The sequence below is a fragment of the Peromyscus leucopus genome, chromosome 3 (genome assembly GCF_004664715.2).
Source record: "Peromyscus leucopus breed LL Stock chromosome 3, UCI_PerLeu_2.1, whole genome shotgun sequence".
NCBI lineage: Eukaryota > Metazoa > Chordata > Mammalia > Rodentia > Cricetidae > Peromyscus > Peromyscus leucopus.
This window is the reverse complement of record NC_051065.1, coordinates 46,689,356-46,704,093: the sequence shown is the minus strand read 5'-3', so window position 1 is coordinate 46,704,093 and position 14,738 is coordinate 46,689,356. Positions and strand designations below refer to the sequence as shown.

Genomic DNA, 14,738 nt, shown 5'->3' with positions numbered 1-14,738 from the left:
TTTCTGAAATTGTAGCCTATTTTCCTTCACTAATATACCTAAGGCTTTCTTCCTTGGTTTTCTTTACTCTCATTGAAGCGTGAAATATTCACAAAAGCTTTAAGGGTACAAAATTAGAAAAAATACAACCACATTTAGTTATATTGCTGTATTGTCTTTTGTTGTTATATACCTAGGACAATGCTTGATTTTTTTTTTGTTTTTGTTTTTGTTTTTTGAGACAGGGTTTCTCTGTGTTGCTTTGCACCTTTCCTGGAACTCACTCTGTAGCCCAGGCTGGTCTCGAACTCGCGGAGATCCACCTGCCTCTGCCTCTGGAGTGCTGGGATTAAAGGTGTGTGCCACCACCACCTGGCTTGATTTTTATATAGCTGAAAACATGGCAAATTTATTTTGTAAATCTAGTTTCTTTTTACTGAATGAAATAAGACACACACAGCTGGATATTAACATGTTCTTCTTGTAAACATCATTACTATGATCATATCCCATGAAGAAGATATTGTAAAGTTTATCTAACTGTAATTATTTTCTCTATATATGATGTTAATTTTCATTGTTATAAATTGTATTTTGAATATTAGCTTTATTTGCATTTTATATTGTTTTCCAGAGTATATGACTTTAGCTGAAATTTACATAAAAATATCCATTTAAGAATATAGTTCTTTGAATTTTTATTAAAAAATTTAAATTAAAATATAATTATATCACTTCCTCCATTTGTTACTTCCCACTAACCCCTCCAATATTTCCTCCTTCATTCCCTTTCAAATTAATGGCCTCCTTTTCCTTTATTTACACACACACACACACACACACACACACACACACACACACAATTTATAAACACCTAAACAGAATCCAGTGAATCTGTTTCTCATGGCTTGTGTATATGTGACTTCAAGGTTGTCCACTTTGTATTATACAGCCAATTAGTGGGGTCATCCCTAGAAGAATCTATTTTGTTTTACAGATCTCAGCAGGCATTAGTAGCCTGTGCTTCTTGTCTAGGGGTGGTACCTCATGAGATTCCCTTTTTGTGTTAGCTAGTATATTGGTGTTATCATTGTTTAAGTCTTGTTGAAACAGCCTTGTTGAAATAGCCATATTTTTAGGTATCTTGGGCATAGCTTCTTTTTGGTTCTAGGAGAAGCAATCTCACAGCAGATTTTTTTGATCTGGCACCTACAATCTTCCTGCCCCCTCTTCCAGATGTCACCTAAGAAGCTGTATTGTAGATGCAGATTGAGGTTGGGCTATCCATGAGCCACTGGTCTCTGCATTATGACCATTTGTGTTTTTTTTCTTTTTCTTTTTCTTTTTTTGTTATGGTGTCTGTTTGCTGTAAAAAAAAGAAGCTTTGTTGGTGAGGGTTGTGAACTACATTTATCTGTGGGTATAAGGATAGATTTTAAGATGCAATTAGGAATTACGCTGATCTAGTAAAGTGATGGTAGTAGGTTCTCCTCTAAAATTCATCAACTCATTAGGCCCAGGTAGTTGTCTAGGTTTCTAGTACTAGGTATAATTTCTAGCCTATTGAGTAAACCTGAAGTCTAATTGGACAGCAGTTGGTTGCCACCAAGCTATGAGTGCCACTATTGTACCTTAGGGATATCTTGTCATACTGGCCATTGTTCTAGTTCCTAGATGTCACAGCTGGATAAGAATATTGACTGTTCCCCTCCCTTGATAGTTCACTTAGTACTTACTGGTGCTATGAAGGCTAGATCACGGGAAGGAGATTTTAATATCTTCTGAGTCCTATGTCCAAAGTATGCAGTGTCTTCAGAAATAGGGATTTGCCTTTAGCCTCTGAGAAACAACCAAGGGCAATAGCAATAGTCTATTGTTAGACTACTCTGACTCAAGTGGGGGTTTCTCATGCTGGTACTGGGATTTTTGTCAAATAGTTGTGCTATCTAGTTGATGTTCAGTTGATGCAAGACACAGTCATGTTAGAAGAGGGAACCTTAATTGAGATAATGTCTCCATGAGACTGGCTTCTGGGAAAGCCTGTAGTACATTTTATTAATTAGTGTTTGATGTGGGAAGGCCCAGACTATTGTAGGTAGTGGTCCTGGGTGTATAAGAAAGCAAATGCCAGATAATAACCTGAAATGGAAAGTGGAAGAAAGAACAGAGGGAATTCAAAGCAAACCTGGGCTACATATAAGTTCCAGGATAGCCTGAGTTAGAGAACGAGAGCCTTTCTAAAACAAAAGGAAACAAACAAACAAAACACAAAAGGAAAGTGCTTGCTTAGTATCTTTATTGCTTCTCAGGAAGATGAAGAATACCTTGTTAGTCATTGTGATCAGTTTTAGATATTTCAGACTCAACATGAGATTATCTGCTACAACTGAAGCAGGTAACTGTTTATTTTCTTCTTGTTTGCAGACACATATGAAAAGGGAAATTATTTCTTGGCTAACTTTATAGCAACACAGGTAAGATTACCTTATTGAGTTTATAAATGATATTACCTACAGATTAGACATCACCTGCTGTCTGTATAAATATAACATTTACATATTAAGAAGTGTTTCTTGCCTTTACTTCTCTAATTTATGTTGTTGACAATGGAATAAGGAAGAAAATAGTCCTTATTTTACATTTATCCATAATACCATCACTATGTGAAAAGAAGTTTGGAACTCATGTTAACCTTGGGGAAAATGGATCCCTCAATGTTCAGCTTATTCCTAGGGATAAGAAGCTTTCTGGCTCTTAAATTTTGAAGTGTAAATGTTATATAAATAATCCTATGTAATACTGCTGTAGAGTTGATAACTTCATAGCCTCATTGCCATGTGACAGCAAAAGTTTACTGAGATCATGAATTTATAGAGTTCAGGTGATCTTATCAACACTTAACTGACCTTGGCTGGAATATATATAGATAGCCATCTGTCAATTGCTCAGCTTGGATGAGCTTGATTATACTTACATAGCTGGTGGTCAGCTGACCTTATGGGTGGTGTCTAATAATGACTTTTTCATGATTATGGTATAGCATAAAGTGAAAGTTGAGGGGCTTGAGAGAGGGCTCAGTGGTTAAAAGTGCTTACTGCTTCTGTAGAAGAGCCATGTTTGGTTCCTAGCACCACTTCAGGCAGGTCACACCCACCTGTAACTATAATTTCAGAGAATCCAATGTTTTTTGGCCTCTGAAGGCACTTGCATGTACATGGTGCACATAAATTCACACAGGCATGCACACACATACATAAGTAAATAAGCACATCTTAAAAAATTAGAAGTGAAAATACTAAATTATTGCTTAAAAATTACATTTTTATCAAATTGATAAATTTCTCATTAGCAAAGTAAAGCATACATGACCAAGACCAGACGCAAAAGTGGGTCAGCATATCTTATTCAGAAAGGTAAAATATAAGAGTTACATGGGAAATGAAAATTATAGAGGAATAAATAAATTAGAGAAAACAATACTTTGCATGTTGGATGATTCCATTGACAATCTGTCTTCTCTTGACAATTAAATAAACCATTCTATGTCAAGTCCAGAATTTGCTTATCACTTACCCATTGACTGAAAACATGGGCTACTGTAGAATAATTGATCACCTCTTTGTAACAGTGCTTCAAATGGTAGATGTCTGTTCAATACTCCTCTGTGCTCTCTTACTATTGCGTGTACCTCTGGGGTAACTTGGCATTTTCTTTGTTTTGTGTTTATCTGGTTCCTAGATCTGATCATTCTGAGTGCTAGTTAATCTAGATTTCTCTTAAAACACGGTGGCTGGGATCAAGAGCATGATTGAGATTTCTGTGTTTCTTTTCTTTTTCTTTTTGGTGAAATAGAATTTTTTATTGCAAATAGAGTCTTCTCTTATACTATATATCCCAACCACAGTTTCCCATCTCTCCATTCCACCTAACTCTGCTCTATCCCCACATCCACTCCCCTCCATTTCCTTTTCAGAACAAAGCAGGCCTCCAAGAGACAATAGCCAAATAGGACAAAACAAGATACAGTAAGACAAGGCCAAAGTCCTCATATCATTATGTCGAAGCTGGGCAAGGCAACCCAGTAGGAGGAAAAGAGTCCCAAGAGTAGGCAAAAGAGTCAGAGACACACCTGCTCCCACTGTTAGGAGTCCCATAAAAATACCAAGCTAGCAGCCATAATGTATATGCAGAGGACCTGGTGCAGACTCATTCAGGCCCTGTGCTTGCTGCTTCAGTCTCTGTGAGCCCATATGAGCCCTGCTTTGTTGATTCTGTGGGCTATGTTCTCTGGGTGTCCTTCATCCCCTCTGACTCCTACAGTCTTTCCTCCCCATCTTCTGTGGGGATCCAAGATCTCTGAGAGGAGAGACCTGATGGAAACCTCCAATTTAGACTCTCTCTCCTTATAATGTCTGGTTGTGGGTCTCTGGGAATATTCCTATTAAGTAGCTTTCAAAGTTGAAATAAATTTAATAATAAGCTCTCCTAAATCAATAAGATACAGTTTAAATAGTTCCTTCAAGTTATATATTTTTTTCTTGATTTTTCTTCTTGGTTCTGCATGCCCAGTCAGTCACAAAATGTGCTGTTGCTTCTTTATTTTTAATGAAATTTTTATGTGTATGTGTGTTTGAGAAGGTCAGAAGAAGGCGTCAGATCCCTCAGAGCTGTAGTTATAGGTGGTTGTGAGCCTGACATGGTGATAGGAATTGAATTTGGGTTCCCTGGAAGAGCAGCAAGTACTCTTAACCACTGATCCATCTCTCTAGCTCCATATTTATTTGTTTTGACATGGAATCTCATCCTTTCCTGCCCAGACTGATTTTGAACTTGCTGTATAGCCAGAAGGCCTTCAAAGTGTGATACTTCCTCCTTAGCCTCTCCAGGGCCTGGGATTACAGTCATATACCATTGCATTTGACTCTGTTTTTAAAAATGGAATGGAATATTTTTATTTCTCTTTCTAATGTTTTCAGAATCAAGCCACATGCAGCTTTGCTCTATTGTCTCTGTCTCCCTGATTTTTTTCCATAGAATTGTCATAACTTGGTCTTTTATACAGTTTCATTTCTCTGTTTACTTAGAACCTGCTACACTATTCCCACATATATTGCCTGCAACTCTTAACTGCCCTAAGACTCTTGGAGTTCCATGTATTTATTAATGCTTTTTATATATATTCTATTTCCACAGTTACTTTTCTTCAATTTCCGTAGTGCCCTTAGTATTTTTTGCTATGATTTTCATTTTGCTTTAATTATGTAACATCTCATAATTTATCTCATTTTAACTTGTATTGATGTTTATATATAATACTTCAAGGTTTAGACAATTTATTGTGTTCTTTGCAAATGTTCTTAATTCAGTGACAGTTTACTATGCTCCTGTATTATACCAACATACCATCATTACACCCCATCTATGTCACTTAGCTCTGTGAAAATGAATGACTTCACCTCCTATTATCTCAATTTCCTCATCTGAAAAACAGAAAGAATGATACTTTATTATATGAATTAGTAAGAGTACACCAAAAATAATTTCCAGAACGTTTCTTGGTTCATACATCACCTTTGATATTATATTAGGATTTTCCAGTGGAACAGAACTGATAGAATCGACACACACACACACACACACACACACACACACACACACACACACACACACACAATCACACACAAACATACACACTCAGACACACACACACACACACACACACACACACACACACACACACACACAAGAACACACATATAAAGGGAATTTATTAGAGTGGCTTACAGGCTGTGTCCTGCCTAGACTAATAATGGCTATATCCTGACTGAAAAGCTAAGAATCTAGAAGTTGTTTGGTCCACAAAGATAGATATCTCGGCTGCTTTTCAGTCTGTTAGAATATCAAAGCAGTAAGGTTTAATATTAGTAAATGAATGCCACCTAAATAGGATAGATAAATTTGCCAGAGAGAATGAAGGAAAGCAGGAAAAAAGAAAAAAGCTTCCTTTAGGTTTTTATGTGGGCTGCCACTAGAAAGTATGGGCTAGATTTAGGGTGGTTCTTCCCACTTCAAATAAAACCCTTCAGAGGTGTGTCCATTGACTTGAGTTTTCATTGATTCTAGATGTAGTTGGCAGTCAAGATTATCCATCACAGACATCATCAAATTTATCACTCATGGCTGGTACTTGGGAACTATGTCGTCATGAAATATTTAATTAAAAAAAATAGAAACAAGGGCTGGAGAGATGAGTCAGCAGTTAAGAGCACTTGACTGTTCTTTCAGAGGTTCTGAGTTCAATTCCCAGCAACCACATGGTGGCTCACAAACATCTATAATGGGATCAGATTTCTTCTTCTGGTGCGCATGAAGACAGAGCACTCATATGCTTAAATATGTGAATAAATAAATCTTTAAAAACAGTACAATAAAAGTCATTAAAATGTTTTCACATTGTAATGTATAACACAATTTACTGTCTATTACATGTGTGATATATGTTTTATTCTTATGAATTATTTATAGGACACCTTGAAAATCCAGGTCATATATAATCAGTATCTGAGTAACTCAAATCCACTGAAAGTTGGATACATTGGAATCTGGGGTTTAAACTCCTCTTATGTGGCACATGTTAGTCTTACCTACAACAACCAGCCATTCACTGAAAACAATTTCACAAGTGACCCCTACAATCAGGTATGTCTGAAAGGAATGCCATCATCAACTCACTTTATTATTCTATTAAATTATCTCTGCTATTAATATCTTATACATGTGATACATATTAGAAGTGGTGTGCCTCCATGGAAATACATTTCTGAAAAGTTGTGAGGCCTGGATTGTAAAGTATACAACATTGGTGGTCTTCTGTTCCTAGTCTGGTATTGATGATCTGTAGTCTAAAGATATCCTCTCTGTTGTGCTCACTATGAATTTGATTAGCTCTGAGTACATTGGGCTCCTAGGCTACCTAACAAAACATAGAAACATTTTTGCTTAGAGGCTAAAGACAAGGAATGGTTATGAAAGTCCCTCTCTCCTTTCTGCAGTGTGCCCATCCCTGGGCAAATTAATGGTTCTTTGAAGTTTTAAGTTGGTGCTTAACTGTTACTATTATTAAGTGACTATGCTTCACTCGTAGCCTAGGATATGCTTCTTTGATGAACAAAACAGAGTCCTGTAAATCCCAGACTATAAAAACTAGTAAAGTGACAGCTTTGCCCCAAATGAAACAATGTTCTGCAAGATGGGTTGCTCATAGGTCTGTGTAATCCTAACTTTAGAATCCAAACAGTAACTACACACCATGGATTAATTATAAATGGATGCAGTAGCTCAAGCAGAATGGATTAGAGAGGTGAAAATGGTTAGCTGGAATTCCTGCTTCTACATGGGGAAAATAGTGTCCATACCAGTACTGGGAATTTGGAAAATGAGGATTCTGAGCAACCAAGTAGATTTTCCCCCCTGTGGTCTTCTTAGATACATATTTAGATACAATAATGTGTTCCTTGGATTACTGGTTTCAAATTTACTCTGAAAGTATTGCTTCTAATTAACCTAGCTGCAGAAAATGACCAAGTTCCATGTTGGGAAAACTCTATAGCATATTTAATGCCTATTATTTGCTAGGCACATTTGGAGTGATGGTAATAAGGGCATGACACCAGTCTTATGTCAGGAAAGGAAAATGTCAATGACAAAATGACAAAACAAAGTAAACATTAATTATAACCAAAACTGTAAATATTTGAGAACAACAGAGCTTGGACATAAGAGAGTGTGAAAAAAGAATGTATGGCACTTGGTTACACACAGAACACCTCACCATGGTGATCTGAGACCAATAATAGCTGAAGAGATTTGTGTCATTTACTCTTTGGGAAAGAATGAATATATATATTTTTTGCTAATATAAAAGTTGAACAGTGACTTCAATATAGTGTTTGATAAGTTCTAATATATCAATGTAATCTTTTTTTGGCAGAAACTAACAATTCAACTGACTGAAAAGAATATGAACTTAGAAGAGCTGACTGAGGTTATTTGGGTTTATGGAGATCCTGCACTTCCCACACCAATGACAACCAGTGTATTTCCAACAAGCTCTCACGCATTCACAACCACAACTCCTGAACCAACTACTGAAAGCACTACAACCAGCACATTTCCTGACATAACTACACCTTTCCCTACAAGTCCTACTACTGCTAACACTAGTGATGTGATTCCATTCACAACCACAACTCCTGAACCAACTACTGTTGACAATACAACTAATACCACATTTCCTGACATAACTACACCTTTCCCTACAAGTCCTACTACTGCTAACACTAGTGATGTCATTCCATTCACAACCACAACTCCTGAACCAAGTACAACCAGCACCACATTTCCTGATATAACTACACCTTTCCCTACAAGTCCTACTACTCCTAACACTAGTGATGTGATTCCATTCACAACCACAACCCCTGAACCAACTACTGTTGACAATACAACTAATACCACATTTCCTGACATAACTACACCTTTCCCTACAAGTCCTACTACTGCTAACACTAGTGATGTGATTCCATTCACAACCACAACCCCTGAACCAACTACTGTTGACAATACAACTAATACCACATTTCCTGACATAACTACACCTTTCCCTACAAGTCCTACTACTGCTAACACTAGTGATGTGATTCCATTCACAACCACAACCCCTGAACCAACTACTATTGACAATACAACTAATACCACATTTCCTGACATAACTACACCTTTCCCTACAAGTCCTACTACTGCTAACACTAGTGATGTCATTCCATTCACAACCACAACCCCTGAACCAACTACTGTTGACAATACAACTAATACCACATTTCCTGACATAACTACACCTTTTCCTACAAGTCCTACTACTGCTAACACTAGTGATGTCATTCCATTCACAACCACAACTCCTGAACCAACTACTGTTGACAATACAACTAATACCACATTTCCTGACATAACTACACCTTTCCCTACAAGTCCTACTACTGCTAACACTAGTGATGTGATTCCATTCACAACCACAACCCCTGAACCAACTACTGTTGACAATACAACTAATACCACATTTCCTGACATAACTACACCTTTCCCTACAAGTCCTACTACTGCTAACACTAGTGATGTGATTCCATTCACAACCACAACTCCTGAACCAACTACTGTTGACAATACAACTAATACCACACTTCCTGACATAACTACACCTTTCCCTACAAGTCCTACTATTGCTAACACTAGTGATGTGATTCCATTCACAACTACAACTCCTGAACCAACTACTGAAGACACTACAACCAGCATATTTCCTGACATAACTACACCTTTCCCTACAAGTTCTACTGGTAACTCTAGTGAAGTGATTCCATTCACAACCACAACTCCTGAACCAACTACTGTTGACAATACAACTAATACCACATTTCCTGACATAACTACACCTTTCCCTACAAGTCCTACTATTGCTAACACTAGTGATGTGATTCCATTCACAACCACAACTCCTGAACCAAGTACAACCAGCACCACATTTCCTGACATAACTACACCTTTCCCTACAAGTCCTACTGCTGCTAACACTAGTGATGTCATTCCATTTACAACTACAACCCCTGAACCAACTACTGTTGACAATACAACTAATACCACATTTCCTGACATAACTATACCTTTCCCTACAAGTCCTGCTACTCTTAACACTAGTGATGTGATTCCATTCACAACCACAACCCCTGAACCAACTACTGTTGACAATACAACTAATACCACATTTCCTGACATAACTACACCTTTCCCTACAAGTCCTACTACTGCTAACACTAGTGATGTCATTCCATTCACAACCACAACTCCTGAACCATCTACTGAAGACAATACAACTAATACCACATTTCCTGACATAACTACACCTTTCCCTACAAGTCTTACTACTGCTAACACTAGTGATGTGATTCCATTCACAACCACAACTCCTGAACCATCTACTGAAGACAATACAACTAATACCACATTTCCTGACATAACTACACCTTTCCCTACAAGTCCTACTACTGCTAACACTAGTGATGTGATTCCATTCACAACCACAACTCCTGAACCATCTACTGAAGACAATACAACTAATACCACATTTCCTGACATAACTACACCTTTCCCTACAAGTTCTACTACTGCTAACACTAGTGATGTGATTCCTTTCACAACCACAACTCCTGAAACAACCACTGTTGACAACACAACTAATACCACACTTCCTGCTATAACTACAAATTTCCCTACCAGTCGTCCCACTGCTGACACTAGTGATGTAATTAATTTCACAACCACAACTACTGAAGAAAGTACTGTTGACAATGCAGCTAGTACTATACTTCCTCCAACAATTACACCTTTCCTTAACAGTACTCTAATTGTTAGCGCTAGTGCTGTGGTCCCTATCACAGTGACAGCTATTGAAACAAGTACTGTGGATGCTGCAAACTCTACTGTGGTGCCATGATGTCACTTAAGGGTCTAGTACAGTGGTTCTCAACTTTGCTAATTCTGTGACCATTTAGCAGAGTTCCTCATATTGTGGTCAACTGCAACCATAAAATTATTTTGTTACTCTTTTACAACTGTAATTTTGCTGCTGTTATTAATAATAATGTATATTATCTGATATGTGTCCCCTGTGGAGGTGGAGACTCATAGGTTGAGAGCCATTGCTACAAAAATTTGTGAATGTACTTAGCATAGCTTGGCTTCCAAAAATAGTTTTTGTCTCATCTTAGATATAGATAGTCCAAGAATGACAACAACTGTAGATGTATAAGGATGTATCCATTCCAAACATAACTTCTACCAAAGAAGGTATACATGCTTATCCTGATGTCTGAATGCATACCACAATTATTTCCTATGTTAGCTATTATACCTATGGCCTTATTGGTTAAATGACACATATATCCATGGCCTTCACTTGCAATATTAGTACCTCATTACCACACCACACCACATTCTGTGAGTACTATTGCTATAGGTTTTGTGAAATAGTCCCACTCCTACTGTTTTTTTTTTGGGGGGGGTTACAAGGCCTAATCCAATATTGGAGAGCCCTAATGATACTGAAGTTACCTCACTGACAGCAATTGTTTACATTGTAGATTCTTTAACTAATGATGTGAAAAGTAGCATTTTATTTTCCTATGGACTTTTTTCCCCCCAAATATTCTATTTTGCCTGTCTATGCAGTAGCTTACTAACACCATGGTTGCTTTCAAGGGGATTCCAGCTATTGGTATAGACATTGAAACTGCTACTATTATAGATGTTTATAAATCTCAACTTCAATCACTGAAGTCATTAAATTACAGACATAACAATTTTACTATCAAAGAAAATACATATAAGATTACAGGTGCTAAAAATATAAGTTCCCTAGCCTTGCAATAATTACTCTGATAAGTGTTAGTAACACTCTACAGCTTTCATAAGCATATTGAACATTCCTCATCTCAAATGCTTGGTACTAAAACTGTTTCAGATTTTATATTCCACATGTCTGATCATTTGCATCTACAGAGTGATATATCAAATCCAAACATGACATTCAATAATGTTCATGTATACTCTAGACATATAGAGCTTGAAGATTATTTCATATAACACTTAAAGTAATTATATGCATAAAACAAAGTTCATGGTGTGAAGTTTTCCACTCGTGGCATTATGTTGGTATTCAAAATGTGTTATATTTTTGGATTATGAATAGTCCTACTCGAACTTCTGTTTATAGATACCAAACTGCTCTAGAATTTTGAAATCACTCTTCTGAGCTAGTTTTGGGTCCTCACTGTTCCTGCAAATGACTAACTCCAATGTGCCTACAAACTAGAACTTTCCCAGACCAAGGTATGACTATAGTCAGAACCCCAGGAGGCAGTCTATCCTGGATTGGAGTTTCTGGTCACCTATTCTTTTACTTTGTTGTTTTATTGTCAAGTCTCTCCTTTGGTATGTTAGAGTTTCCTGAATGGTTCTGATCTCTCATAAACAAATTTACCACAAACCTTTGATCTACTACTTTCTTAGATCACTCCTTAACCTCATCAGTAGACTCACAGATATTACCCAATCTAGCCAGTTGGGCACTATTGAAGGTTTGAGCAGTATTCTCAAAATGTAGTTATGAAATCTGTGGGTGCACCAGACCATTTGTAAAGTTAATAGCATAAAATCTGTTTTCATAATACCAAGTTGTTATTTTTCTCTTTCACTCTTGTTCTCTTACTGGTACATAGCGACATTTTTCAGAGACTCAATGTGGCATTGCAATAGATAAATATAGAAGCAGCATGAAGGTACTTTTGCTATTAAGATATTGAAAAGACTCAAAAAACAACACAATACCATTCTTTTACTCTTTGTTTTTGCCTTTGAAAATATGCTTATTTTTCACAAAGATATTATTTATGTTAACATGTAGTAGACATATTGTTATTTTTAATTAATGAAAATAAATATTTATAAAATATTTTGTGAGTGACTCAAATTAAATTTTGCATGCAGTAAATATTAACAGGTATAATTCACATAAGTGACATGGTATCTTCACTGGTTTTGAATATAACGAGATCCTGAGGCCAAAGAATTTGAAAGTCACTTCCTTATGTTTACAGTGTATCTTATTTCCATCCTTGTGTACTGGTCAATTATACCAGCAGCAGCCCCAGAATCTCTGATTTACTCTGCTTGAACATCCTTTCCTCTTCTACAAACATCTTTCTGGTTTTCTGACCTGCCATAACAGAGGTACTATGTTTTGGACCATTCAATGGCACTCCATATGAAAAACATAGATTCATCAGTTAATCTTGTCTCTTGGAATTGACACACAAGTTACAGCCATTTGAACAAAGATGTGACTTTATGTTAGGGATTACATGGCTCTTGCCTGACCCTTCCTACCCAAACAAAACTCGTGATTTTCTCCATAGACTGTCATGGACTCCTTTACTTGTACCTTCACTAAGAGATGTCCAATGTGCTGCGTTTTTGGAAGTACAAACAGGAGTGAGCTGTGGGCTGAAAAGTTTGTTTTGTTGTCTGTGGTGTGTATGAATATGGTCATGTTTTTGTATTTGTGCACATGTGCATGTGGGAACATGTGTGTAGGTGCCAGAAGTCAATATAGAGTCTTTCTTAGTCACTTTCCACCTATTTTTAAGACAAGATCTCTCAATGGAATTGAAGCTCATTTATTAGGTAGACTTGCTGGTCAATGAGATCAGGGATTTTGCCAGGTTTGGGGTTATAGCTGATATTCTAGCTCTCACTTCTTCAAGGAAGTTTCCAGGCCCAAGCTACCAGCTTCAAAACATCAGAGGGCTACTAATGGTACATCCTCCACCCCTATAATCAGTACACCTTAACTAAATGTGTCCTTTCTCCCTACTTACCTCACATCCTCTAAATCACAAGTTAACAAGATTCCTTTCCCCCTTGCTAGGAATTCAGGATCGCCCTCCCACTACTCTCCTCCTAGAATCAGACATGCCCTGACTACAAGCTGCAAATGGATCATTATGCATCAACTCTGAGACATAAAGTTCCTCCTCTGAAACCTATAAGAAGGAGCTTGCCTCAACCCCTGCCATAATGCTCTCTGTTCATTATATTTTTATGGTATTAATAACTTTTAATAATCTCTTTCACAAAAAGATAACCTGACTCAGTGTCCCCCTTGAATTCAAAGTCTAAGATCTTTCAGTGTGCCTAGATAAATACACCAGCGAAAAATAGATTTTAAGGGTTTAAAATGGTTTAAAATTTCCAACCCATAAAAGTTTCCTTATACCACACCTTCCAGGACATCAGCATCTGATTCAGTACTTCCTTAAAAGTTTGCCTACTAAATTGTTGGGCAATACTGTTAGTTGTTTAGGAAGATGCCCTAAAGAGACATGAACTTGGAAAACTCTTTGATTAAGGTGACAAGACCTTCTGTTTACATGTCTTATATGTCATGAGGCCGGGAAGTAGTTCTAATCAGTCCAGGAGTTGAGTTTTTTTTTTTTTTTTTGTAGATTCTGAGAGTGAAGAGCCTTAAATATTGTCATATTCCAGCAATGATAGTAGAAATGATGAGCTTATTACTTCTCGTGTCCTCAGTACATGTCACCAGTGTGAGAAGAGGGGCCACTTCATCAGGAAGCAGGGCTACAATGTCAGATCACAGCCATTGGAGCTGTGAATAGAGTTTACTGAAATCATATTCTTGATCACCAGGGCATTAAGATCCTGCCGAACACCTTGGGACAACCAGAGTAGGGGTGACTTCTTGAGGACATAATGAGCAAGGCAACTCATAGATTGGCAAAGTGATTTGAAATCTAACTAAGAATTAATAGACATGGCATCCAGAAAATCCCAAGTAAGCACACTCTCTTGGACTTTAGTAACCACTAAAACTCCACAAAATGTTTGTACTTAGTCTATTCTTTCCCCATAGAGTTCTTGAACAAGCATTACACCGTGGGGCTAAGGACTTACTTTTCTCCTCTTTGGTTTTTACTTATCCTCACAGCTCAATTCACAATCCTTCCCAGATAGGCTCTTCACACTGAATGATTTACAAGTGACAATATAACATATGGATGAATAAGCAATAAAAAAGTTGTATTAAGGGCAACCAAAGCCTCCAGATGCTTTAACCTGGCAATTCAAGA

The 14,738-nt window shown here is 37.2% G+C and overlaps 1 protein-coding gene across 1 annotated transcript in view; it reads left to right on the top strand.

Moving 5' to 3' along the window:
• Positions 1-12,544, top strand: part of LOC114684450 (probable maltase-glucoamylase 2) — a 97,549-nt gene extending 85,005 nt beyond the window's left edge. The window contains exons 46-48 of the mRNA XM_037203623.1: positions 2,404-2,453; positions 6,505-6,678; positions 7,970-12,544. Coding sequence (XP_037059518.1) covers positions 2,404-2,453; positions 6,505-6,678; positions 7,970-10,528 — 2,783 coding nt within the window. The 3' untranslated portion in view covers positions 10,529-12,544. The remainder of the gene's footprint in view (positions 1-2,403; positions 2,454-6,504; positions 6,679-7,969) is intronic.
• The last annotated feature ends 2,194 nt before the right edge of the window (positions 12,545-14,738 follow it).